Source organism: Syngnathus acus, chromosome 21, assembly GCF_901709675.1.
Source record: "Syngnathus acus chromosome 21, fSynAcu1.2, whole genome shotgun sequence".
Classification (NCBI taxonomy): Eukaryota; Metazoa; Chordata; class Actinopteri; order Syngnathiformes; family Syngnathidae; genus Syngnathus; species Syngnathus acus.
In genome coordinates this window covers 7,484,136-7,511,306 of record NC_051105.1, presented here as the reverse complement: position 1 = coordinate 7,511,306, position 27,171 = coordinate 7,484,136, and the positions used below count along the sequence as shown (strand labels likewise).

General features: G+C 40.0%; 1 protein-coding gene across 2 annotated transcripts in view; it reads right to left on the bottom strand.

The window, feature by feature from the left end:
• LOC119115212 (glypican-6-like) overlaps positions 1 to 23,001 on the bottom strand; it is a 53,934-nt gene extending 30,933 nt beyond the window's left edge. Inside the window, exons 1-4 of one of the 2 annotated variants that reach the window (XM_037239508.1) lie at positions 22,463 to 23,001; positions 6,285 to 6,443; positions 3,650 to 4,041; positions 1,030 to 1,195 (exon numbers count right to left, since the gene is read on the bottom strand). In XM_037239508.1, coding sequence (XP_037095403.1) covers positions 1,030 to 1,195; positions 3,650 to 4,041; positions 6,285 to 6,443; positions 22,463 to 22,613 — 868 coding nt within the window. In that variant the 5' untranslated portion in view covers positions 22,614 to 23,001. The remainder of the gene's footprint in view (positions 1 to 1,029; positions 1,196 to 3,649; positions 4,042 to 6,284; positions 6,444 to 22,462) is intronic. The other variant, XM_037239509.1, reaches the window with a different exon arrangement.
• Between the last annotated feature and the right edge of the window lie 4,170 nt (positions 23,002 to 27,171).

Genomic DNA, 27,171 nt, shown 5'->3' with positions numbered 1-27,171 from the left:
ATGATCATACCAACTATTTGAGCCTACATGGGCATATTTACATAACGTCAATAGTTTTCATGCGAGTTCAAGGTATCATCTGGTTTTTACAGTTTTGTTTTTCTAGGTTATGGCCACATTTTGAGTTACTGATTGTTTATGTATTTCATTTGTTAGAGCGGTATGGCAAAACACTAATGGGTTGTTTTCGCCATGGCTATTTACAGTTGTTTGATATGTTGATTAGTGACTAAGTTTGATTAGTGTCCAAAAAGTATTTATATTCAATGTTCTAAGCGTATGAAGCTACCAGGATTTTAGTTTTTGTGTTTTTCTCAAAATCCTCTGAATATAGTATGACGGACATGAATTATTGTCAAAATGTAAAAATAATAAGAAGAAGATTAATGAAAAGTTAAATCAAAATTAGTATTCTGCCTCAAAAATAATTTTTTTGAACGTGTATTCTGCAGCAGACATCAGCTTTTGTCCAACATTGGTAAAATTTCATGTGAAATTAAATTTAAATTAACAGAATTTCCATCCCCAAAAATAAAAACTGGAATTGCGCAAAAATGTGAAATATTATGGGATTATTTATGAAAGTTTTCTTTCAATTATCATCATGTCCCAACCCCAAATTCTTCACATTTATACTCAAATTATTCATTTTTTCAATGAATAATGATATCATCATGATACAGAAAAAATTACATGTTGGGAGGAAAATGTCATGTAAATATGTATGTCATATGTAAACAAGCTGTCAAAATATTACAATGAACCTGTATGTCATGTACAACGCGGCTGTCAATTCATACAGTAGTTGACACTTCACAATAGCTATCAGTGTCAATGGTCATATTGCTTCATTTGTTTTTCCTGGGCCTTATTTCAATCAGTGCTTCCCGCACTCCAACAATTACCTGCAAAGCTTTCTCCTTTGGCCTCAATATCCAATTCCATCACACGCAGTATTAGTCAGATGCACTCAGCAGCACAAGAGAAGAATCAACTTGAATAGAGCTGTAAGAAATGAAGCACACTAACCGATGTATTGGTTCCACTCGGGGTCCAGGTCGGCTTGATTGGCCAGGCAGCCTTTGATGACATTGAGGCAGTAGTTCTTGCAGGGTTTAATGGCTGGCATGCCTTGACAAAAGGGGCAGTACGACATCTTGGTCAGCGCTCGCATGCATGCCGGAGTGCTGCTTACCTGTAAGAGCACACAAAGAGAGGAGATGTGAGCGCCTTTGAAGAGAACGTACAGGACTATTGCTGCAATAATCAAAGTCGCACTCTCGTTCATTCCACAAAATGGAATCTTGTATGTAAGTAATGTGTTGTTTTTTTTTCCCTCTTTCCAGGCACTCTTCAGATTCTCCTCCATAATTTCATGTTCACGTTGTGTTGAACTGTTTATGTATTGTACACAAATACACAAAGCATTATAAAGTCCTCACTTTTCATTTTATGCTCATTTTTTTGTGTGATAAATTGTAAACACATACTTATCATTGCGTCATTTGTCTACTCCCATGCAAAACAATTCATTGTAAATGTTGATATTGATGTTTGCGGTCCAGGTATTTTAAAGAATTAAAAAATAATAACCCTACTTTGAGATTAACAAATGGCCCTTTTTGGGAATCCTCCTGCACAATACTGGCCCGATGAACCCTTAACACCCTTGGGAGTATCCTGTTGAAGGTTCAGTTGTCGCTCTGGCTTTGCTCAATAAATCTATGTGCTTTCCGTGTGCGCACATGCTAACCGTCACGGCAGAATGATGGCGTGTGGCCAAGACTTGGCAGAAGCTTTGTGCATTCTATCATTGCATCTCGGCCGTGTGCGTTTTCCCAGCTTGTCCCTGCCTCTGCTGCCTCTTTCCAGACGAGTGGAGATAGCGGCGCCACGGTGCTAGATATGAGAATGCTTCTCCACCTAGGAGTTAAATGTGTGACACCCGTGAGCTCGCTTCTTCACAATAAACGAGAAGATGAGCTCCCCCCTCTCTCCTCCCAGCTTGTCATATATCTCAGGGATGAATTGGACACAGCCGGCATGCACTCACCTCCGGCTGTTTCCCGCATACACATACATCCATCTCTTAGGGCGTCAACATGCCAGGGAACAGCAGCAGCGGCGGCAAAATGACCAGGCCGCTCATAAAGAGGGAGGGACGAAGGGGGACATTTGCCAAGGCGGCCTCTCGGTCTGCTCCGTGCTTCTCCATCCTGTGACTCAGTCACTGTGAGTGATTGCTATTGAGTGATGCGTGTGTTGCACCTCGACTCACTGCTACATTAGTGCTCCATTAGGTCACACAGGTCAAGCATGCAGCCGCACTGACAAAGAGAATGTGCATGTGCAAAGAGGCCAATGAGCAAGAGACGGAACTAAAGGACGGTCCGACTTCTTAAGTAAAATGTCACAAGGTTCATCGAGCATCACAGGATATTTTGGGCTTCATTTGAATTTGGTGAAATTTTATAGAACTAAAATATTGCCAGATCAGATCAGTGCCAAAACAGAGACGTCTGTTTACACATTCTAAAGATCCGAACGATGATTAATCATAACTCATTAAAATTCTAACCAGAAAGGCAATTATAATCTATGTGTCTGTCTGATTGCTAGTTTCAACTGAGAAGATGTGCTTTTTTGTTTACAAAGCGCTCAGTGTTCAGACTCCAAAGCATGTTTTACTTCCATGATCACGTCTGTTGCCCAAGGGGCAATCCTCTATGTGCTTTGAGAAAGTCTGCTGAAAGGACAGTCAGTCATAAATTATAAAACAGTTTGCCTGCTCTTCTTAGATGTTAGTCTGTGTTGTTTTCACAACAAAACTTGTACGTTTTCAAAAAAAAAGCCTTTTGTATGTATTCCTTCAGTTGTAGCTCATAAATACACCGATTGCTTTAAAATCTTATGAGTCTCAAATAAGGTCAAACATGGAAAGCGGCATTATAAAATTTGACACCGCCACTGTTTGTGTTGTAGGATGTGCAAAGAAAGCAAAAGCGCAAAGCAAAACATTCGTGTTTTGACTTGGTAAAGTCATGATCTTTCCTTTAGGGTTTGGTTGGAAGGTGTCTGCTCACACTTTTAGTTAACACTTAGAACAGGTCCTCTGAGATTGCCTGAGATAACATCACCACAAGTGCTGGTTGGAGGAAAATGAATACACGGGAGTTATGTTTGCGCATTTGGAAGGTGACACTTGTTGTAAATTAATCCAAGATTTAGCTCGGTGCCTTTTGCTTTAATCTCGCCCCTGTATATGATCAAAAGTGCAAACACTCCTGGGGCGGTACGGTATAGAAGCAGGAGAGGCATTAAATCAGTGCATTACATCAAACGGAATATTAAGGACATACAGCTTAATTATAGTTGCTAGATGCTTTGGGAGAACTTTGCAAACAACACTGACCAATTTTGGGATTATCTTTTCCTTTGCATGTCATCTCTGGAAAGTCTACACAATGTAATCTGTTTGAAGACCCGGACAAAAAAAATTCTGAGGAAGGAGGAAGTTGTTTACAGTGAAACAGCAGAGGAAAGTCAGCTCGCTACAACAACAGCAAACATGCCCTCGGGCGTGTAAAAAACTGCAGATGATGTGCAAAAAAAAAAAAAGTTGTTGATTCTTAGCCGTTCTTTCGTTTACCTTAGAGACTCTTTGAGCCACCTCGCGGCCGACCGAGAGTCCTTGGACAAAAGTGCGAGCAGCGATGAACGCCCGGGTGATCTGAGCCTTCAGTTTCCTGGGCACGTCTCCGAAGGGCTTGAGCTGATCTGTGTACTTGCTGACGCACTCCAGGTAGTCTTCAGTGATGACATACTGGGAGTTCAGCAGAGTGAACATACGCTCCAGAAGCCGCGACCAAAAGTCGTTGAGCATTTCCTCCAGGTTGACATTGCCCCCCGTGTAGTAGCGCTTGAGTTCGGCGAAGAGGTTCTCGAACACTTCGGCGTTCTGCATGTAAGGCTTGCCGTACGTTCGCACGAACATCTCGTTCAAGGACCTCTCAGTGTTCTCCAGGAGCTCCAAGAAGAATTCTGCAAAGAAAACACTCATTACCTCTGATGGTGTAAATTTCACCTACAGGTGAAATCCAGAGTTGTCCATCTTACTGAGATGGAAGTTCAGTTTGAATCTCCACTTTTAATCATTGTTGATTCTTTCGCGTACAAACAAGAGCTCCACATGAAGCCTGGGAAGCAATAAGTTTAATGTTTGCAGTCTGTATTGTACAGATCACATCTGTCAAAATTCATTTCAGATTTATTGTACAGTGTCGAATCAAGACGTCTCTGCAGTATTTCACAAAAGTTTTTTTTTTTTTTTTAAAGACATGGTACTGTAGACTTCTGATAGGAATGTCAGTTAGCCTAAAATGGTGAAAAAATATATTTTCCACCTTGTAGGTGAAATGAGAGACGTCATTAAATATTTTGTGCGCATGATGATAAAAATGCTTCCTGGTTATCGTTGATATGAACATGTAAACCGGTCTTTGACAGTTAATCCAACAAATGTAAACACAGCGTGTGCTAGGTAAATCGATGGACTGGAACATTTTTCTTTGAACTTACTAAACTCCTGTTTCCATGTCAATGTATCAGACAGAATAAACCTTTCTTCAGAAATGACACTTCATTTACAGCACCTCCTTTTGTTCTCCATTTTGACCCAGTTCCATCGAAATTGATTCATCTACATTCAGTTCCTCACAATCAACTTTTCTTTTCCTATGCTCATCCTGACATTCTAATAAACATACGAATAAACATACATTCACATTATGAAGTCTCTTTCAAGAAGCAAACTCTGTAGGTGAGACTCCAACGGTAGGTTTTAATGTCAAGAAACATCTAAACAAACTAATAGAAAGCGTGTTTGGCAAGTTTCGGCTCAACATCGATGCTTGTATCGCTCGCGTCTGTGCTGCTTAGCTAAGAAATGCATGAAGTCGCAAATGCACATTCTTACTGAATAATGCAGCATCTAGATTTATGCTATCCTTTCCTATCTCCTAGAGGTGAATACACCACGTCTACCTTTGCTGGCTTTTGTTCAAACCTGACAATCACACTCAATTTCTTTATTAATCAATTAGTAGTCACTTGGTAATCGATACTTGTGGAAGCACAAAGGAGAAAAGCTGAAAGTTGCAAAACAGAATCTGGTTTGTTGCTGATGCGATTACAGAGAGTGAGAGCAAACCCCGAGAGCAAACTGCGCGGCTGGACAAAGCCGCTGGCTTCCTTGTGACATTACCGATACATTGACAGCAAGAAATCTCTGCAGGAAACAAGATGTTGTCTGGTACTTATTTATCAATTTGTGGTTCATTTGTATCTTAGAGGAAGCTCTATGTGACGCTTTGAATGCCTTTCTGAAATAACGGAAAAAAAAAAACATTTCTCTTTTTAAAAAAAAAACCAAAAAGCATCTCAATTACTGATCATAACGACATGGTTTCCTCTGATACCGGCTATAAACACAAGAGTAGCTTTTAATGGGCGTCTCGTCAAGCAAATACTCAGCTCGAGCGTAAGGTATGGTTTTAAAACCATCCTGTTACCAAGGAAACCTCAAGAGCTTCAAAGTCAACCGGGAATTAAAACTTAATAGGCACAACTTTAATAAGAAATGAAAGTTTTATATGCTACAATCCACTGGGCGCGCCATTCAAATCACCTTAGACATCAAAAAGACAGGTGGCTATTTTTCCCCCCAGACTTCTTTTTACCTCTGCATGTGAGGTGATGATAAGGCATCCCTTCCCACACAGTCTCATGTCGGTAGCGAGTGGGATTATTATATCTCATTAAGAGGAGCTGACTCCATTGAGTGTGAGGTAACATTAGCCCAGTGGTCAAGGCAGTCGCTTTGGGGGCTTCAACTCACAGCACTCACGGCACGGCACGGCACGTAAGAGAATGAAACAAAGCTTAATAATGCAAAGTTTGGCTCTGGGCTGCTCTTTTTAATCTGCTGAGCAAGGAGCCGTAGTTTGTTTAATCCGATGAGGGGAGGCTACTCCGCACGCATGCATATTAACAAGGGGGTTCTCTTATCTCCATACGAGGGGCCGAGTGAAGCGCTACAAACAGTTAACCTTATATCAAATTAACACTGACAGTCTTTTCATTTTTGCTCGTCAACTAAAAAAAAAAATTTACCCAAAAAAAACACAGTGATAAGATGTCTACTGGAATGCGAGTCTCCGACTTGACCTACCAATTTTCAGAGCCCGTCCAAAACACACAAAATAAACCTCATCGAGATGACTTACCATCAAACTTCTGATGTCGAGACACAAACATGCTCCTCAAGGTGTGACTCATCTCATCCACCAGATCACTAAACTCTTGTTTAATCCGCTGGCCAAAGGTGTCTTCCATTTCTTGGGTACAACATGTGTTAGAATGCGGACACACTCGCAGATTTTCGCCTGTGAAAAGAAACACCAATTAAGAAATAGGTCACGGTAAGAGCAAGTATGCTGACCAGCAAACACCTTCAAATTCCAAAACTGTAGAGTTGTAGCCTAGATAATGAAGGTCATACTCAACAGCTTCGGTTCAACTTATTTCTTGTTATTTATTGTAAAGCAAAAAAAAAAGGTGAGGCTCGTAACTAATTAAAAACTTTTTTGTAAAAAGACCCACCAGACAAAAACATTGGAACTTTTTTTTATTGGATGAGTTTTCCCATGGCTGTCATCTTTTCTTTCTGAATGTGCTTTAGCGAAAGCAGTAAGCACAAAGAATTACATTGACATTCTTGGCATGTGGCACAAAGAAGCCTTTTCACTCTTGCACATTATTCTCAGGAATAATCTCCATACATCATGATGGAACAACACATCATTTGACAACGTAATGAAAGTGAAAGATTAATCAAAGGAAAACTAAAGAATGGAGGCATATATAAAAAATAAATTATAGAGAAGTTCAAGTTCCCTAACTGACATTTAACTTTTGGCACTGAGGTAGCACAGTGAGATGTGTGACAGTATGTAGGCTACAATCTTGGCGTCATGATAGGGCTGAGAATAAATTGTATTGTTGATGGCAAGAGGTAAAGTTAACTTACAGATAAATCAGCGCGAGCTGAGACGCTACAATCTTTTAGAAGATTCGGCTGCACGTTACATAATTAATGACATTGGGGAGAAGTTAATGATGCACATCATTCTCTTCCCTCAAGCAGTGATTTAGAAAGAGCAAAAGAAATCTTGGGAAGTTTGCTCTATCTCTAAACTTGACGAACACTTTCACTGCTAACAGAATCTATTTCAATATCGGCTTCATTGACAAGTCTCTTTCACATACCGTATTTTCCGCACTATAAGGCGCACCGGATTATAAGGCGCACCTTCAATGAATGGCCCATTTTAAAACTTTGTCCATATATAAGATATTTACATTTGGCCCACGGGCCGGACTTTGGACACGCCTGCTGTAGTGGCTCAATATTGGTACATATATAAGGCACACCTGATTATAAGGCGCACTGTCGGCTTTTGAGAAAATTGGAGGTTTTTAGGTGCGCCTTAAGTGCGGAAAATACGGTATATTAGAATCCAATTTTAATGCTTTTATTAGCTCTGCTGGGATTTTAACTCTTGCCCCGATCAATCCGGGTCATCACGTCTTTTCCGGCTTTGTACATTCAGATACGATATGTAGCAGATGCTGGTGGTTAAACTAGCCAGCAGAAAGTAGCTCAATGAAGGGAGTATAAGTGTTTCACTGTGACACAAATACTGAAGTAAAAGTAATTTTTTTTTTAAAAAGTTAGTACCTGCCACTCATTTGACGACATAAATACCGTGTCACTGTGCTAAATATAAATATTGTTGAATTGACATGTGACTAATGACTGTCAATTGAACTACTCCACAAAGCAGCATTTACTTTCTAAGTGCTCTCAGGGGAGATTCCAAAAGGCCAATTTTCTCAGCATCAAGTCATTTTCGGTCTTCTCATATCAAGATACAATTTAGTGCTCGTCTTAAAGTGACGTACAGCCTTGTGTTACTGTCAATACGCACCGCTGCATCGCTCAAGAAAAGATCAAGAAAAGTCATAAAGTCTAGGGAACTATTGATTTATTGTTCATATTGTTGATTTTAATTTGCTGTCCTGGGTTTTATATACATTTCAAACAAGTATAGGGTATGGTGGATATCTAAATCATGCAACGGCATCATGATATTTAGTCACCTGGATTAAAGTTGAAAGCAAAATTGCAATCATTTTCTTCTACATTTCCTTATTACATTGCGATGGTATGTAATGTAATGCTGAAGAATAAAGAACAATGATTCAGGGGTCACCTTAGTGGTGCGCCCTCTCGCTGTGAAACAAATAGTGACTGTGACCTTTTCATCAGTTGTGTCTGGTGGAGAGTGCGTGTGTGTGTGGGGGGGGGGGGGTCATCTTGACATAACATCTCTTCATTGTTCTCTGGTAGTCTCCAACATGACTAATCCCGTTGTATATCAATGAACTGCACATTGGGGAAAGGGCTTTCAAGGGACACTAACACTCAGAGGAGCATTGTGCCCTTCCTAGTCAAGGTTAAAACAGTTTGGCCTCACTGGATCATCTGTCTGCCTGATAACCTCATATCTAAGATGGAGGAATAAAGAGCTTATTATAGAGTACAGGTTTTTTAATAATCATATGAAATGGATGTGTATTTATTGGGTATACTGCACTGCACCATGGGCAGGAGAAGATGATGATTGACAAGAACAGAAAGCATCAACAGATATCGATGTACTATATTACATTTTACCTCTAGATAATTCAGCAGAACAATGTGGAAGACATCACTTATGTGCCACACAATTTTTTTTCCCACCATAGCTCAATCCACTCGAACAAATGTGAGTAGACTCTTCACAGCTAAAAATTCCCTAGTCCATGCTTTTAGCCCAATCTTCCCAATCTTAATGGCCTGAGGTTACCAAGCAACCAACAAACCAAAACTTCCTTGTACTTTGTGGTTTGTAAAAAAAATAGCAAGAAACAACAAAAATGGATCTTAATGTTGGACTCAAATAGGCATTTGCTGCATCTTGGAGCACCATTGAGGGAGTTATTTGGGTTTAGCAACTGGAGCATTTGTGCTTCCAAAGGCCAAGTACGTGGCTATCAACAACAACAACAAAAACCCAGAATCATACATTTGGAAGTATACAGATGTTCACACAACTTCTGTCACTCACAAAATACTACATCACCATATTATTCCAGATTGTAATGGGGATTCCAGTGTTCACCTATATTTACTAGTGGCAAGATGGTGTGCATTAAGTGACATAATTATATAATTGCAGTGGTGTTCATAAGCAAGTAACTGTATGTCAATTAATTCGGTCTTCATCGTTTCGCAATTGAGTGACATTTGTTGGGTGGTTTATTAAGGCATTGGTTTTGTTAGTCTGTTTTTATGAATGGGAGTTTTTCACAAGTGTTTTGTAGTCATTATGCTAGTTTGTTATTGTTTTGGTATTATAATGAGTTGGTTAGTTTTTATTTGCTAGTTATTTCACTTTGCGATAGTTATTTAACTTATTTAACAGTTTCTTAACTCACTGAGACGTCTTCAGGGTTGTGCACTGCGTGTGATTTCTTTGATAGCAAAGTCATCATTTGTTTCTGAGCTAATGACTGTTCTGGCCGATATTATGTAAAGTTTGATTCCCGTGGGAAGCTGTCTACGACCCTGAGCAAGGCACTCAGCGGGAATTATTCCACATGAATAGCCAGCCTTGTTTATTAGTCAGACAGAGGAAGAGGCTTGAAGCACAGAGATGTATCCCCGCTTAACCTTCCTGTATTGAGCCAATCGTCGTGCCTCCGCCTAACAAGAGCGTGCACAGCTTTCTAATGAGCTTTGACGCATTTTAATTACAGCAAAACAGTTTAAGCATGGAATCAGAGTCACTTTTGGTGTGTTTACAAACTGCCATCACGGGGCTCAATTACTTTGCATCACTTGCATGTCAGCGATGCTATGTGCTGTCAACCATATTTGCTGATTTATTCTATTCATTGGTCTAAATATTAGAAACAGCCCACAGCAAACTTTGTCCGTGTCAATCAAATGTGCACATGAACATTGGGGGCCTGATTTACTAGGAGCTTAAACATCAGGCAGCTATTTATTATATGACGAATACACGAATATTAGTATTCCATAAATTTTGTCACATGACCTGTCAATGTGATGGGCAGCACTCATATATATTGTCCTCCCATAGTTTTTTTCTACTTGACATACATATACAACTGCTTTGTACAGGGAGTCTAAATTAAGACACCACTGTCACTTATCTCTAATTGCACCATAAGTAGAATACCATTATGCTTAGTTCTTTTTATGAGGCATTTGAAGCTGCCAACTTTAAAAAGCAGCCAGAGAGATGTACCTGATCACAAAGATGTGCAGCATATGTCTCTGGCATCTGCTGCTACCCAAACACTATTTTATTAGTTCTCAATTAAGGTTACAAGCCTTTGTCTTGTTCTAAGGTACTGTGTAGTACTCCACACTCTGCTTTGATAATTTGGCAAGTGAGTTACTGTTTTCAATTTAGGATTTCATCAATGTGTCATTTTTATAACTGAGCCATTAAAGTATGTTGTACAAGGCAGTAATATTGGGATTATTTTGCTTGTTAAGCTTCCACACTATAACATGACCAAACATTTCCATGGAAATCCTGTTTTTAACATTTGAATAGATATCACAACATTGTGAAACAAATCGAATGAGAGTGAATTGGAATGTCCATGAATATCAGTATGCATCCAAAAGCCAATGTATTCGCACACACTCCTCCCTTTCCAGTTTTAATAATGTCTCCAGAGGCATTGTGTATGGAATAGCCAAGCTCCCTCCTCAAGTTCAAGCTTGCATCAAATCAATTCCAGTGACACTATATCACATTTTGGGTCATGTCACAAGTCATAATGAAAGACATGATGTGCTTTAAATAACTGGCGGCTTCTGCAGGTAGAGAGAGAGGGGCATGTGGTTGTCCTTGAGTGTGAAAAAAGGACAGATTCCAGACAGAAATGAATTCCCGGCGACATAAAACATTCGACAATGAAAGCGGTGTGATACGTTTGTAGGATGGGAGTCTTCTTTTTATCCCCGGGAGAGTCGGCATGATGGGGAAAACAATATAGAGAAAAAGGGTTTCATCCACCAAGCAAACGTGTCAGGTTTTTTATGTATATGTCAAAGTATCCCACAACAACATGCATCATGTAGGCGTTAAAAATAAAATGGGAGAAAAAATGTTGAACCAATGAGTGGGTGTTTTCGTTGTAAAAACATTTCTAAATGCAGAAAAAATGTATTGTCAAAAAAATGAAAATTCACTAGTTTTGTTAGTTTCTGTTCATTGACTCATTAGACTCAAGCGAGAGTCCGCGTAATATTTAAGATTTGGATAATGGTTGCTTAATTTCACTTGTTTTGTTCGGTTAATATAAGTTAGTGGGTTAGTTAGTTTTCTGACTAGTGAGTTAGTAAGATTTGTGTAGTTGAATCGTTATTTTCTGTACAATATTTTCAGTTCCTCTATCAAAAATATGTAATCAGTGCTTAACTTCACTTTTTTGTCAAATGCATAGAATAAACAGTTGGGTTTGGTTATTATTTGTCTTTTCCAAAAGAGCTTTGATGTGCTGTTTCTTCTGTATTTTGGATAAAAACACCATCAGTTAGACTCCACTCAAAAGCAATTCATGCAGCAGAATGAACACATAGCTCTCTCTATTTGCCATTTACGGCAAACAGATCAACATTTATAAATATATAAAAAAAAAAAAATCTGCCACCAAATAGTTCAAACTAAGAAGGGTGCCAATGCCGCTGGCCTCATCGCACAGTGTGCATACATATTTTATGCCTAGCAGTCATGAGGTCATCTGAGGCAGCCAAAAAAAGTCATTTTTGCTTTTTCATAAGATGTCAGAGCCGCACCAATATTGTCACAGCATTACCCGGCACTGAAGTTATTTTTATGAAGGTAAATATATAAATTGTCATGAGGCTAAAATAGGAGGAAAAATAACAAACCAAGCAAAGGTCCTTGTATAAATAAAAGTCAAGAAGACAAATAGACAAATAAAATGTACAACGTGCTTGACCTGGAGGCTAATGGCTGTGGAATATTCATGGACAATATAGCGCTGCAAGGCCTACCAATATCAATACGGTTAAGATTAATGTGTGTATGCATCTTCAGCACATTTAGGAACCATGATCAGCATATGGAACACAGTGTCTGCCTTTTCTTTTTTTTTTTTTTTTACACAATACGGACTCAAAGAGGAGGAGGAGGCTGCTATGGATTTCCAGTCCACACGCTGCTTAGACATGCATGCCAACATGCTCTGCATCCATTTAGCGGAGGCGACGGCAGCGCAGGGCAGCAGCCGGTGGCACTTTACTGATTATTACCTTTCACTCAGCATTTAACGGTTTCCTCATTAGCGCTGAAATCTCGCCACGGTGCCAGGACTTCCCGCTCGTCAGCACTCCACTCGGAGGCCTCATTCCCCTGGCCTCAAAACAAAACGAGGGGCCAACATCGCTGGTAACAGACGGTTGCTAAAGATAGACGGCTGCAACGAGGCATTTCGAGACAGGGCTTTGTCTCATTTTGATTTGATGGCTAGGTGAGGCCTTGAGGAAAGCAGACGTATCTGACACTACAAAAAAAGTTCGGAACGCTAGTCTTTTGTGGAAAAAGTCTTTTTTTTACTGAAAAGCATGTCTATCATTTTTTAATACAACACAGCCCAGTTGCCTCTAAGTGGATATTTTGTTTCGTTTAGTGTTCTCAGCGAGAAACCAAATTTCTAATTTTCAATGGAAGACCCTGCCTCAAATATTATCATCGCCCCCTGTGTCAAAATGATTTGGGCTAAAGAGATTTAGTTTTATTAAAATTGATTTTTATGATAGAAACAGTCCAACCGTAGTGATCTGAATGATTCATGTGGTGCAGGCAGCCTGCAGTTTTAAATTAATTCAATTAAAAAAAAGAGAGAGTAAACAATTTCTTCAACTGTTTGTTTTTCAAAGCTCCCCTTCCATACATTTTTGTTCATGATTTCATGGAAGGTTTTGAAATGGCTCAGGTCAAGAAATCACAGCTCAGCTTGCGAACATCAAATGACTAAACTCAGAAAATGAAATGGATATTAGACTAGTGGGGGTGCATACTGTGTATTACTGTAAGAACATTTTGTACTTGACTTTCCCTTTAAACTTTGATGTCTGCTAGGGGTCCGCAACATATCGTTCTGCGGCCCACAAATGGCCCCCGAGCCCTATGTTTGGGACCATGTCTTTCGAAGCACTTTTTCTGATGACCATCTCTCTAACGTTCCCAAATCTTACACTGCATAAAAGAGCAAGTTTCAGGTGGGTAAATATAGATGTTTTCATAACCTAAAATATCATTCTAACTAGCTGACAGTAGAAACAAAAAACCAACTCTCTTTCACTGCCTTGGGGTTTGGAGCTAAGGAACACTGGATTAGAACCAAAAGCCACAAAAAGAATCAAGTCAAATCTTCCATTGCAGATAAGTTCCAGGGATGCATCATCAACGAGATACTTTTGCTGCTTAAAAACACTGAACCTGAAATAATGAGTTTGAAATCCATCAGTGAATGTAGATTTCTTCGGGCATCTGGAACCCGAATAGAAAAACAATTAACAATTAGGTTGCATATAGAGCAGATGCTGAATACAAGGTCTTCTCACCATCAGGGTTTCACAAAACTGAGCCACCTTGTAATGTCAGATAGGCAATTGATTTACAGAGCATACAAAATTTACCTTGGGCAGCCATCCATCGTCTATATATTAGTACTTGTCCTTATTAGTGGCTTCACACCTCTTCTTAACAATTTAGAATTAAAGGTAACTTATGTTTTGGTGATATGGGTAAAAACCCAAATCCACCCAGAAAAGCCAGAGTAGTGATTCAAACTCAGAAATTAAAAGTTATTTAGCAGACGTGCTTACCCAATAGGTCGCCTCGTCGCCTTGACTGATAACATGCAGTAAAAATCGCGATATTCTCTTCTTGTAGTCTTGACACTTTGTGTCAATGTTTAGAGCTCCATTTATTGTCAGTATGCATAATTTTGGACTAACAGCATATGAGGCATGTTTTTTCCCCCCTAATAAACCTTTTAAATCCCTCGCATCTGCAAAACCATCTGCTCATTGTGCTTATCTTGTTCAGCGTCGTGGTGAGCTGGAGCCAGCTGACATCGGGGGAAAGACAGATTACACCTTGGACTGGTCGCCGCTCAATTACAAAGTACGTGTAAAGACAGACAACCATTCCCTTAACATTTGCATCATCGCTGAGAGGGGGAACAAAATCCATCCACGAAAACCACAGCTGAGATTTGAAAACCATCTTCCGAGTTGTGAGTCAGACGTGCTAATCGCTCGCTCCACATCCTGTCGATGACATTTAATGTTATATAAAACCGCATTAAATGAGCAGACCCTGAGCTCCTGTTGCTAAGTGCCAAGTGACAGGTGAAATCATGACTCATGAGAGAATATATACAATGTCAACGATATGCATGCTATCTGTGAAAAAACATGGCGCACAGGAACATGACTGATTGTTTTTGTAACGGTGCATGCAGGATTTCCTGGGACATTAACTACTAATGCAACATTAAACAAACTGGAGACAATTCCCAGTTCTGCTCGTTCATCTCACCTTATAAAATTCAAGTATTCCCTTCCTCCTGCTTTTTACGTGAACAGTATCGTCACAAAGCATTTAAACAATGTCTCGGAATAGCAACCGTCGCGGGGCCATTTTGGGCCGTCACGACGGATGAGATGCGAGTTGGAGTCAGCGCTCAAATAAAAATCCCCTCGGCAGCACCAAATGCCATCGTTTGTTTGAATTCCTCCTCCTGGATGACATCATCAGATTACATTGAAGAGGAGCAGCCCTTGAAGAAGACATATTGCACTGGATTATGATGGTATTGCTTTTATTATACTTTTTCTCATTTCACATACAGTTGTTTGTAATACCTTCAGTCCTGACCTTTGGATGTTTTGCTAAAGTCACACACTGTGGGCATTCTTTACAGCTCTCACAATGTTTCTGTCATCAACAGCTTCTTTGTTTCATTGATCTAACTGTTTGAGGTTGTTTACTTGCTAGCTGTTAGTGGTTTCTTTCTTCTTCAGGACATTCCAAATGGTTGTATTGCATTTTTGCCAGAGTTTCTGAATGGTTAGCCAGCTTCTCTCAGCTTTCACAATAGCTTGTTTTTTGATCCGTAGACCAGCTCTCTGGTTTTGGAGTTGGTTAAACGTGTAATTGGTTCGAATGTGTCTCGGCAGACAAAACACAGGCCAAATCTGAAACTTATCCTGTAAATCCTGCTCCATTGAGGGGGGTTAGGTCATATTGCACACCAGCCCCACAATACTGCAAGAGAAATATGCAATATAGAAACACCCTAAATACTACCTAAGCATGTTTTTTATAGCATGAATGGCACTTGAAGGTCTTCAAACACACTTTAAAATAATACAACCACATTCAAGAATAAATATTGAGAGCAAGAAGAGGTCCAGTCACAGTTTCCAGTAAATAAATCCCATTTTTACCATCCCGGAATATAAATGAATAATTATTTCCAAAGATATATATTGTAAAATGAACTTACAGCCATTGCTTTCTGTTGACATTAAATGCAGGAGTAAAGAGGACAATCTCATCTGCAAAGAACGAGCCTGATACTTCCTGTTTTCTAATCTTTCCAATTTTATGTTGTACCACCTAGTGTCCGAAAATGGAACTACATCATTCCCTACTTGACAGGTGGGCAGGCATTCCGGCTATATATATATATATACAAGCAATTAAGAAGACACTTTTCAATAATGCGTCCCCATTAACAATGACGGTGCCATAAAGGAGCATGAACAGCAGGTGATTTGCGATTGGAGCAGAAGGATAGCGTAGAAATCCAAAGACGGCATCGTAAAGCATCAACTTGACAGCTCTTCACGGATCAGTCTCGGTGTCTGTGACAGACAGGAAGGTCACTTTGGTCTGGTAATACATCATCGGCCAATCCTGATCACCCCAGCCCCACCGTGCAGGTACTCCCATTTAACCTTTCTAATCCTCTCCATTCCATTACATGATGCTGGAGAACCTGTGCACATTACACACTCCAGCGAAGCTCATTTATGCCCTTATGCAAGCGGCCAAGGATCAACTAATATAAGCGCTCGTATTTCAGCGGGAGCTCATGGCTGAGTGTAAACAAACGATGACATCGAATGCGACTTTATTGTGATGTGGCCTCCTTCGTATCGGAACGTTTTATCTCTGGCGCTAGCTCAATCCAGACAATAGTTATTGGCCGTCGATGTGACATGTTTTCAAATGAATGCAGGTAACAAATTGTGCTCTTTGTTTGTATGACAAAAGGGGACCTTGTCACCTCCAGGAAGTGACAGTGATGCTGAGTTTGCTTATTTTGGTGGAGCTGGAGTCGATCACAATTTGTTCCAGGATGCTGCACGCAATAATAACATTTTGAGTTTCTTCACTTGATAAATAGATTATCTATCTAGCTATCTATATAGCTAGTAACCACTTTTATATTTCTGTAGGGAAATATGGAAATAGAAATAATCCATTCCTTATGTCAAACTGTCATCACAATATTTAGTTTTTTTTAAACAGTACAACAATTGTTTTAAGCGTCAATTTCACATTGTGGAAGAATTTATGTTGTTTGAGTATCCATTTTAATGACCTAAACTCAGAGCCACGGGCTAAAAACAAAATAACAAAACAAATATCAATAAAGGTTAATATAAATAAAACAATTATTATTATTGTAAATAATAATAAAAGCAAAGGCGATGTGTTATACCGAATGAGGCAAAATTCCCATTCTGCGATCTTCACCTCATATTTCCCCTCAATAGAATGAGAATAGAATGACTATTGTCATTGTAGAACGAAAATAAGATATTCTACCAATGGGAGGCTGAAGGTTCACTGGGTTTATTTGAGAGGTCATCCATCCATAATAGTTATTTTGAGCAATCTCAGACAGTCTAAGTAAGTTTTGAAAGGAATTTTCAAGGTTCTGTTGTATTTTTGTACTTATACAAAAGGTTCGATAACGGAATAGCATTTGAATTCTGAGCATGCATCTGCAAACAGCCTCAAACCAGCTCATCCGCAGGCGGAATCGTGGCCTTGCTCTGACAAACAGTTTATACCGATGGAGCTGTTAGATTTTGCCTTTTAACCCTGACTCCGCCTAGCTCCAAGGCATCGCTTTGACCACAATAAAACTCCGGGATTGCGAGCATGACTTGAGTGCAATTATGCTGAGGTCACTGTTGAGCATGACATTCTGCTACCATATTTGGAGTTTGGTATAAATAAGCCCGTTTATTAAAAAAAAGAAAAAGAAAAATCACACAGCCCAGTTCACTCAACTTATTTGATTGGTGCGAATTCAATGTCAGCTAGTATCCCAACAGTGTCGCCAGTTGCCTTGACTTCCAAAGTTAGTTACTTTAATGATGACTTGATTATAAAAGTAAGAAGTTCATTTACAAACTAGATTATTCATTACATTCAGAAAATTCTGACAAACTGCCTAACACAAAACTGACAATCAAGTGACTCAAAATAAAGCAATGTTTATTTCTTGAAAGTGGATTTAATTCATCATTGAATTTATTATTTATATACAATGCTTTGTCACTCAGGTGCAAACAAAGGTTTGCAAGGTTTTTCTTTCAGTTTGAGTTGTTGGCAAACTATCGGTGTCAACATTTCTGACAGCCCTGTTGTTTCGCACACAACAAATTAAACAAAGAAAAGAAACAATGAATAATCCCATCTGGCACGTCTATCATAGCCGTGTCTAAGAAGCCGGGTTGCATATTTGATGAAAGGCCCACCTGTTCCCGAATGCCTAGTATAACCTACGCGCTCGCACCTTTGCATCCGTGCCGACGACACATTGAGCAAACAATTTCATCTCTCATCTCCGGATAATGTCATCTCTTGAATAGACACCTTTTGATCAACGCTTTTGAATGAGTCATATAGAGGCGAGGCTATATGAGCACCTCAGCAAATTTGCGCGAGATGGTCGTCGTGCCCTTGAGGCGTGCAACCTGCCTGCTTCTCACTGAAGCTTCAAGTTAAAAATTAAAAACATCAATGAATTTTTTAAAATGACCATCGCTCATTGTTGTCTCTCGGCAGCATCTGTTGACCAACTAATCAGCACTATTGGAGTTTGGCTCAGAGCTGCTGTCACACTCGATTAAGTCATGTGGAGCAAAAAGTAGCCTTCATATGGTTGCCACAATCGCTAATGCACAGTTTCCGTTACATGCAATGGCAATGCAAGTTCTATTTAAGTTCTGTACTTTAAAAACATGGATTTATTTTTTATTTTTTATGTAGGCTGCCTTAAATGCCACAACACAAGGTGACCAATGATCCGTAAAAAAGTCTCCACTTGGTTTTTCCAGAATACAGGCATTATTTATCTTTAAGTAAACACACTTGATTCTTACATTACACATTTCTGCCTGATTACAGAAATAAAAAAAAATGTCAGGCAACAGGTAGTAGCTACCGGTATAATTACAGTATAGCCGTCCATTTCGATTTCACTAGTTGCCAGCCAATTACAGTTAATGTCATGGAATAATTGAATAATCGATAAATAGACATGTCTTACTTGATAGGGAGCGGCACAGCTTTTTACTGAACACACCGTTTAATACTGTATCCTCCCACATTCCAAAAAAACAAGCATGTTAGGTTTTTTGAAGACTGTAAATTTTCTAAGTGTGAATGTGAGTTCGTCTCCAGCCCACCAGCGACTCTAATGAGGATAAAATGGATGGACGGAAGTGACCAAATCACAGTGCAATGTGACTGAACCATAATCTACAACCACAAGAATAAACTTGAAATAAAATAACGCATTTCAGGAAGTTTCTAGAAGTTTCAATTCAGCACTTGAGATTGTGTTCCTAATTAAGTGTCCGGTTAGTGAAGTAGTGCTTTGAAATGAATTTAGGAGAACCTAACACGTCCCATGTTGGATATAATTTGAAACAAGTGCTATCTCTTGACTTCTCATCCCGTTTAGCTTGTTTTCTACTAAATTTCTCCCCATGAGACACTTCTGCTGATGCAGGATGAAAAACGCTCACGCTATGCGCACCGCGTGCCAAGATTTTTAGATGAAACCATCACTTCTCCTGCAAACTCACCTTTACGCTTTACTGAAGACTTGAATTCCTCCAAACACAGCTGTTTCTGCTTTGAACGCATAACTGAGCCACGCCGGTAATGCCGTCGTGCTTTAGCAGCTGTTTCTTATAGAGTTTCATCGTGCCAATGAACGCAAAAATTGGAAAGTGGCCCGTCATGCGAGGTAATGTGAATTATTACATTTCCCATATTCAGACTATGCAAACTGTTCCCCGAGGAACGTCACGAGAAATCGTAGAAAAACTAAATTCCTTTGAATTGGACTATTGTCAAGCAACATGAGAAAAATCTATATACATATCCATGTATAACTGCATATTGGCCTTCTCGGTAACGCCAGAGCTGCGATTCAAACGCAGAGTCTCAGAACTGTGAGGCAGACATTCTAACCACAAGCATATTACAAAGGGGGGCAGTGCCCCCGCGGCTCCCCTCTCTAGTTCCGCTAGTGCAAAATCGGTCATATTGCTTCTGTTTCCTTATGCAATGCTGCAAAACAGTGAGAGTTCTTTCTTTCTTATTTTTGATTTAACATTCAACCAGTGTAAACATTTCTTGTTATACAGTCTCAGAGTATCTCCACTAACTTCCAAAACTTCCTCCATACATTCCATTTTACGTACCTGAAGACATGAGCCAGTTGCAGGTATTTTGTTTTAATAAACCAAGTGCTGGCAAACTTGAATTGTAAACATCATGTTTATGAGCAGACGTCTGATGTCATGGCTAAAATGTGCTGATTTCCGACTAATTACACTTTGTTCCCAGTTAAGAGGAACATGAAACGTCGTGTCAGGTGGATCAATACTGAAATACTGCTCACTCAATACCTGCTTGTAATTGATTCCTGGAACAAATTCGTGATATTTCTGACTGATTCTTAATGATACCATATGACAATCTTGATAACTCTGTATAATAATATAACCATTATAATTTCTCAAGGGGAAATTTAGCTCACAAAACTCAAAATTTATATCACGGATGACCACATCACACTCATGCAGGCATGTGAGGAGAGATTCAACAATGCTGCACCACTTGAGTCGAGACGCGAGAATGGCACGTTGCTCAATGGCACCGCTGCAGTAGCCAGCAAGCAGACTAACATTTTTTACTGCTGATGCCCCTATTTCCATATTAATATCAGTATTGATATACATCCATCCATCTATTTTCTGAACCGCTTAATCCCCACGGGGGCCGCGGGCGTGCTGGAGCCTATCCCAGCCGTCATCGGGCAGTAGGCGGGGGACACCCTTAACCGGTTGCCAGCCAATCGCAGGGCACACAGAGACAAACAACCATTTGCACTCGCACTCACACCTAGGGACAATTTGGAGTCTTCAATCGGCCTACCAAGCATGTTTTTGGGATGTGGGAGGAAACCGGAGTGCCGGGAGAAAACCCACACGGGCCCGCGGAGAACATGCAAACTCCACACAGGGAGGGCCGGAGGTGGAATCGAACCCGCACCCTCCTAACTGTGAGGCGGATGTGCTACCCAGTGCTCCACCGAGCCGCCTATTGATATACATACATGAGAAAGGATTTTTACACTGTTGGTTTGTTGCCATTGACAAAACGCTCCAGTCTAATTGTATATTTATTCCGAGCGATTTTTTACAAGTGTGGGAGAGTCTCACATCACCAGTCGGTAAGCTTTACAGTCAGTCAGCTGTAAGATATAATTGGAAGCGAGACGCGCTTTAATTGCCTTTTATGGCATTTTTAATCATGTGGAAAAAGAGTCTCTTGTGGTCGGAGATACTTAAGCAAGCGGAAGCCACAGTTCCGCCTGGCGTTGGCGCTAAAATGTACGCGAGAACGGGTTAGTTAATCTGCTTATGGCTGACCATTCATTATCCATTATCTATGCACGCAGGATTGGCTACAGCACGGAGCAAGCAGGCAATCTCACTGCAGTCGCCTGTGGGGACTCTTCACATTAGGATTAAATATTGTTATCGTCATGTCGAGCAGTTTGCGCGGAATTAACTGGCGGCGTGCTTCTAGGAAGTAAAGATAGCCGCACTGACCATTGACCTCTGCGAAAGAGTACTAGGGACACAATTCAATGGAAAACAAAAAGAAAAGATGTGGCAATGTTTGCCTTCACCAATCGATGACTGAGATAATAAAATTGTGATTTAACATGAGTTCAAAAAGTTTTTTTCTTGTACTATCACAAATTTTTTTCCTTAATTGCATTTTTTCTCTAATAATAGATCTTTTTTATAATTATAAAATAATTGTCATATTCCAACTTAATTCTGAAAAAAATCAGAATTTTATTTGTACTTTTTCTCAAAATGTGTTCGCTTCAATGAGTTCAGGAATTTGAATCTCTTCTCAAACCGAAGCGACAGAAGTGACCGAAGCAAACCGCTGAATGGAAATACAATGAATCCATCCCCGCCCGTCACCGTTGTGTGTGCCAGACGCAAAGGTCGTCAAGGGAGTTCGAGGGCGGGGCCTGCGGATGACCCACCCAAACATCAACACTTTGCAGGGCTTCTTAATAGCACAATCACTTGCGCTTTTCACCTTCTTGGGAGCCAACACTAGTGCTGATATTGATTTTTAAAAATGAATAACAAACGGGACATTTATGCTATGTGAGAGAACTCACAATCGAGTTACGTGAACGCTGTGGCTTACAGAACCAAAGCAATTTATCTGATATTTTGTTAATAAATAGACTTTGCTGAACTGAGATTCCACCATGCATTTTTCCTCTCTAGAGTCCAAATTCACATATCAGAACCTGCGTCTCATAAAACTAAATTATTTTTTCTCTAATGATCCTCCTCAATGTATAACGTTACCCATACATGACATTTTCTTGGGTTGTACTAGGATTTTATTCTCGTTAAAATTCCAACTTTATTCTCTTATTGTATTTTCCAGAGTACACAGGCAGTCCCTATTCAAGTTTAGATTTGAATGCTGAAGTTTAAAACTCTTTTTGGAAATTGAACAAGTGGCTGGGATGTTGCTCCATCCAAACTCAACATCAAATCAAAAATGAGCTCTATTAAACTCTTTTTGTTTTTTCCGGCCATAAACAAACACTTGTTGGTAATAACGTCGCATTGGATTCTTACCTGGAATCTCCTGGAGGGGAACATGCGTGAAGTTGAAGCCCCTGGCTACACAAGCTTCCCTCACCTCGGTGCAATTCCTTGCTTTCAATTCTGCTTTGGATGCGATGCACAGCGCAGAAAAAGTGTAAACGAGCATCTCCAGTCTGAGCATTGTGGACTTGGATAAAAGATCCAGGAGCTTTCCTGCTGTATCCTCTGCTAATTTAAAAAAAAAATTACAACAATAACAACAGCAAGATCCACTGGTACTTGGATCTTTTACTCAGTTTGCGCCTGCAAAGCCAAGCAAGTGCATGTCCCTGAGGAGGAGATGTGTTTGAAATGCAGCAAGGGGTGCTTAATTAAGAGCCCCCACCATGCACCGCTGGAGAGATGGCGCGCATAAAAGTGCCACATGGATCCGGAGAAGAGAAGCGCTCTTCCCACCGCTTGAGCGTAACTTGTCCGAGCCCCGCAGCAGTGCAACAGACGTACGGACTGAGAACCCCGGCGTGCTGCGTTCAAGTACAACTGCTGTGCGAGTGGGTGCAGAGGAGAGACTGCGCTGCGTATCAGATGCTCCGGCGATGCAAAGCAGCCCACAAAATGTGGACTGGAGTTCACTGCAGACACCAAAGTATAGGCGACTGAAGCTGGGGAATAACTTGTAATTTAATTATTGTGCGACATAAAACGTCATAAGAGTATTATTTGTTGATTTGAAGGAATGCTGAGAAACTAAAACATTATTCTCAGTGATTGAAGCTGCCTAGAAACAGTGTGGGAATGCCACAAAATTTTTAATTGATGGATTAGTGTGAAGGCTTTTGCGTTTGCATATTTTGCGATACACAGGTGACTTGAGCAACTATGACGTCATATTCAGTCGACAGCAAATGGCAAAATGGCCGCCATTTTTGATGGAGACAGGTGGATTTTGCCTGTTTAATTAATATTCAACAACCAAAACAGGAATCACAACGCTGTATTTCAACTAGTTGGGTTGCACAGAACATATTACGATGATAGTTTGGGTGTTGACTTCAACTTTAAAGACATATTTTCTATAATTGTGCAAAACATTTATTAAGTGCTCTCAATCGTTAAAATGTGCAATATGCTGTGTAGAATTTCACTATAAATAAGTTTTAAATATTCTACGAGTGCCAAGAAACAATGATTGTAACTAATAAAATGTTTAAAACTGTCACTATTGAGATCAGATGATCCTGACGTCATATATGCTAATCACTGCCACTAAGGGGCATATTGACCGTGGAAATCCAATTGCAACTAACAAATGCATTTTCTCAGTTTATGTCTGTGCAATGAGAGGTTATTTTTGTAAACATGTTTCCTTCCAATTTCTATGTTCAAACAGGAAATCCCATTAACGCAGTATCAAAGTGCATTAAGTCAGAGATGGCGATAAAGGCTGTGATGAAGAGCAGAAGGCAAAGCCTCCATGACATTATCGATTGTAGGGCATCTTGAGCCGAAAAGGGTAGATCAGCAGTGGATTAACATGGCTGCCATGGCAGCGTAAATGATACCTCAGGGTATGAAAAAGAACCACCATTTCCCCTAGATGATAACATTCATTGAAGGAACGCAGAGATGTTCTGCCACATGGGAAACGGATGGTTGGTGGGAATCGGTTGTAGTGAACTCCATATATACATCATGTGTGGTTTGTTTGCTCATCCAATATTCACAAAGTGATTTTACAGCTAGCCTGACATTTATCGACTTTGCGGATCGAGTGTGGAAGTATCCAAAAGAGGAAACCCTTATGCATTTTCAATGATGATGCACAGCATCCATCATGTTGCAAATATAACAACCCCAAAACATGTCCATCCACTTCCGTTATGGTGTATTGCTGTTATATTAAGAGGATAAAATATTACAAATCTAACCTGAAGTTGACTCAAGACTTGGGAATACAAATTGAACTGATCAAGAGGAAGGCTTCCAGAAGTCTCAAGTATATATATATTTTTTTTACATTGAAAACTTTGTATCCCCTTGTTGGGCAGCATTGGAAGGGTACCAGTTGAAAATATACACCGTTTTTTCACCAGTTTTCTGAAGCTGAGACGTAATTGGTTGTGACCTGTGATGTCATTTTAAGTTGACAGAAAATGACAAAATGGCCGCCCCGGGAGGGATAAAAACGGTTGGATTTTGCTGCTTAGCGCAAATGCAATATTAATCAGAATGCCATTATTAGACTAGTGGGAGCACATACAACATATTGTAAAGGAAATTTTAGGTTGATATCCCCTTTAACGATTACAATTTAAAGTAGGCTAACAAAAGAAATGTCTCAAGTCGTATTATTGTTACTATTATTATTAACAATAACAGGGTTGCCAAATCCTCACTGTGGGACACAAACTGGAAAATATAAAATTCATGACACCGTTATTCTTGTCAGCTACTTTTTGATCAGTGTTCTCTGGCATTGAAGACTGTGTGCTGTGTCTATTTCGCGAGCAAATGTGCCCCCATTCTGGCTGCTTGCAAATTTGCATATTGGTGTTTGTCGAAATGCGAGATCTGGGAATGCACTGAGGCGAACTCTTAATCCCTTCTTCGTGGAAGCCACCTCTGTGTCGCAGTCAGAGCACGGCGGCTTGACCCACAGCAGGGGAAATAATAAAGCAATATTGGCTCTGGCGGTGCTAAATGAGTAAAACTAGGCTTTATATTGACAGGCCAGGCAAAAAAAATAAAAAGTGCAAGTCATTGCTAAGGCTAGACACTTTTCTTTCAGATGGAGGATCACTGAGGTTTTTATGAAAGAACCAGCACATGGCTTCTTAAATTGCTATTGCCTGGACCTCCACCTGAGCCCACTTTGCTCTCGTCCTACCGTCTGCTCTCACTCAATGTGATGTAAATGACTTTTTATTCTGTCCGTACAGGGACGTTGCATTCAATTCAAAGAGGATAAAAATGATGCTGGCATTATTCATTAATTTAACATAACCTGTGCTAAAGGGAATATATGATCAGGGGAATTATCAAATTTAAAAAAAAAAGATTAGTGCTTAATATGGACCATAAACGGTCTAAAAAAAAGCTCATAGTAGAAATATTTAAGCTTTGTATCATGTGTTTGAGTAAATTTGATTTATATGATGCTCAGAATGATCATTGGCCATTTTTAATGAAAGTGCTTAAAAGGTAGGTCTAATTAAAGCAGATTAAATAGGATTTGTTGGCAGGCTCATTTGCTTCTATAGGCGACACTAATTATCTCCTGTTGCACTGTCTGAAAGGGTCACTTTAGCACAAAGGAATTAACACAAAGTTTGTTTTGTTTGCTTTTTTTGTTATAGAACTTCATTATACTCTGGAGGGAAATGAAAGCATAATGAAGATGCCTGTCTCCTTAATAATGCCAGCCAGCTCAAGGATGAAATGTATCCATCAGGGTTCCAAATTGCCTTTTAAAACCAATGAAATACACCAAGGCTAGTGGGAATAAGTTGGACGGCAGGGTGTTTATAATGTCACGTCATCACTTCTACTCAATGCGGCCTAAACGAAAAAGGTCAACATTTTCAATGCCGTACCTCCTCAAATTGTGCCATTTGTTCTAATATACTGCATTCCTTGACCCAGTTACTTGAGCACATCAAAACGCTCACCTCCTTTATACAAAATGAAACAAAAATAGGCCGTGATTACCTTTTGGTAAAACTAGAATGCAAGAAGATGTGGCATTTTAAAACAGATCCTTAACTAATGAGGAATTTTTCCGCTCCCATCTGTAAGTCATTTCATGGTAAAGTTGTAAGAAGAGTTTGATAAAAATATTTTGGGTGTCCCAAACAATCCTCATCATGCATTGTCCATATAAATAAATTCTCCCCCCCAAAAAATCTCCTTAGTCGAAAAATAGTGTTTTAATCGGCACTAATTTTACTTCCCCGCCACCAAACTGCGTAATTAGCAAAAGCTCGACTGGATACGAGAGGTGTCGCGCTTTCTCCTGCAGCCTGCAGCGAGGCAATGCCTAAACATAATGTCATCGCTCATGCTTCATCACCTCGGCCGTTGATTGCGTTGCCAACAAACATGTCCGTGGGGCTGACAGTGAAGAATGAAACCATTACGGCGTGAGCAGCAATCAACGCTTACACTATGACTATGCAAATACAGAAAACAAGAAAACTAAGTTTCTCCCTCATGAATCGTAAAAGGTTCAAAATAAGACGTTTGTGCAAAGCTCTCCGAATGTTGTGATTTGCTGTACAAATCAAGCGCCGAGTTCTCCCGGGGGCATGCAATTAGCATGCTCGCAACACTAGATTGAAGTCCAATGTCGGCTTGGACCACAGCAAAGCGAAAATAGCTGGAGATGCATGCATGCAACAAGGACAAAGCAATAAAGCACGATCGACTGACAGCTAAAGGTAAGTGTACTGTCACTAGAGCGGAACTTGCCAGATGGATTCTCCCATCTTGTGTCGCCTCATATGCTGATGGTGTTCAAATATAAGCTCTGTGCAAGCTGGACAAATAGTTAGGTACACTACATTGTGAGTCAATACAACCTGTGCAGAAAGACACATTTACGTATAATAATATTCCATAATGTAGGGGGGGGTCACAAGGGGCACTGCCCCCACTGAAATATACTTGGATCCCCCATTTATTTTTTATTACTTTCTAAACTCGAAATTACAACCCTTCCCTCTCAATTGCCTCTGTCCTTG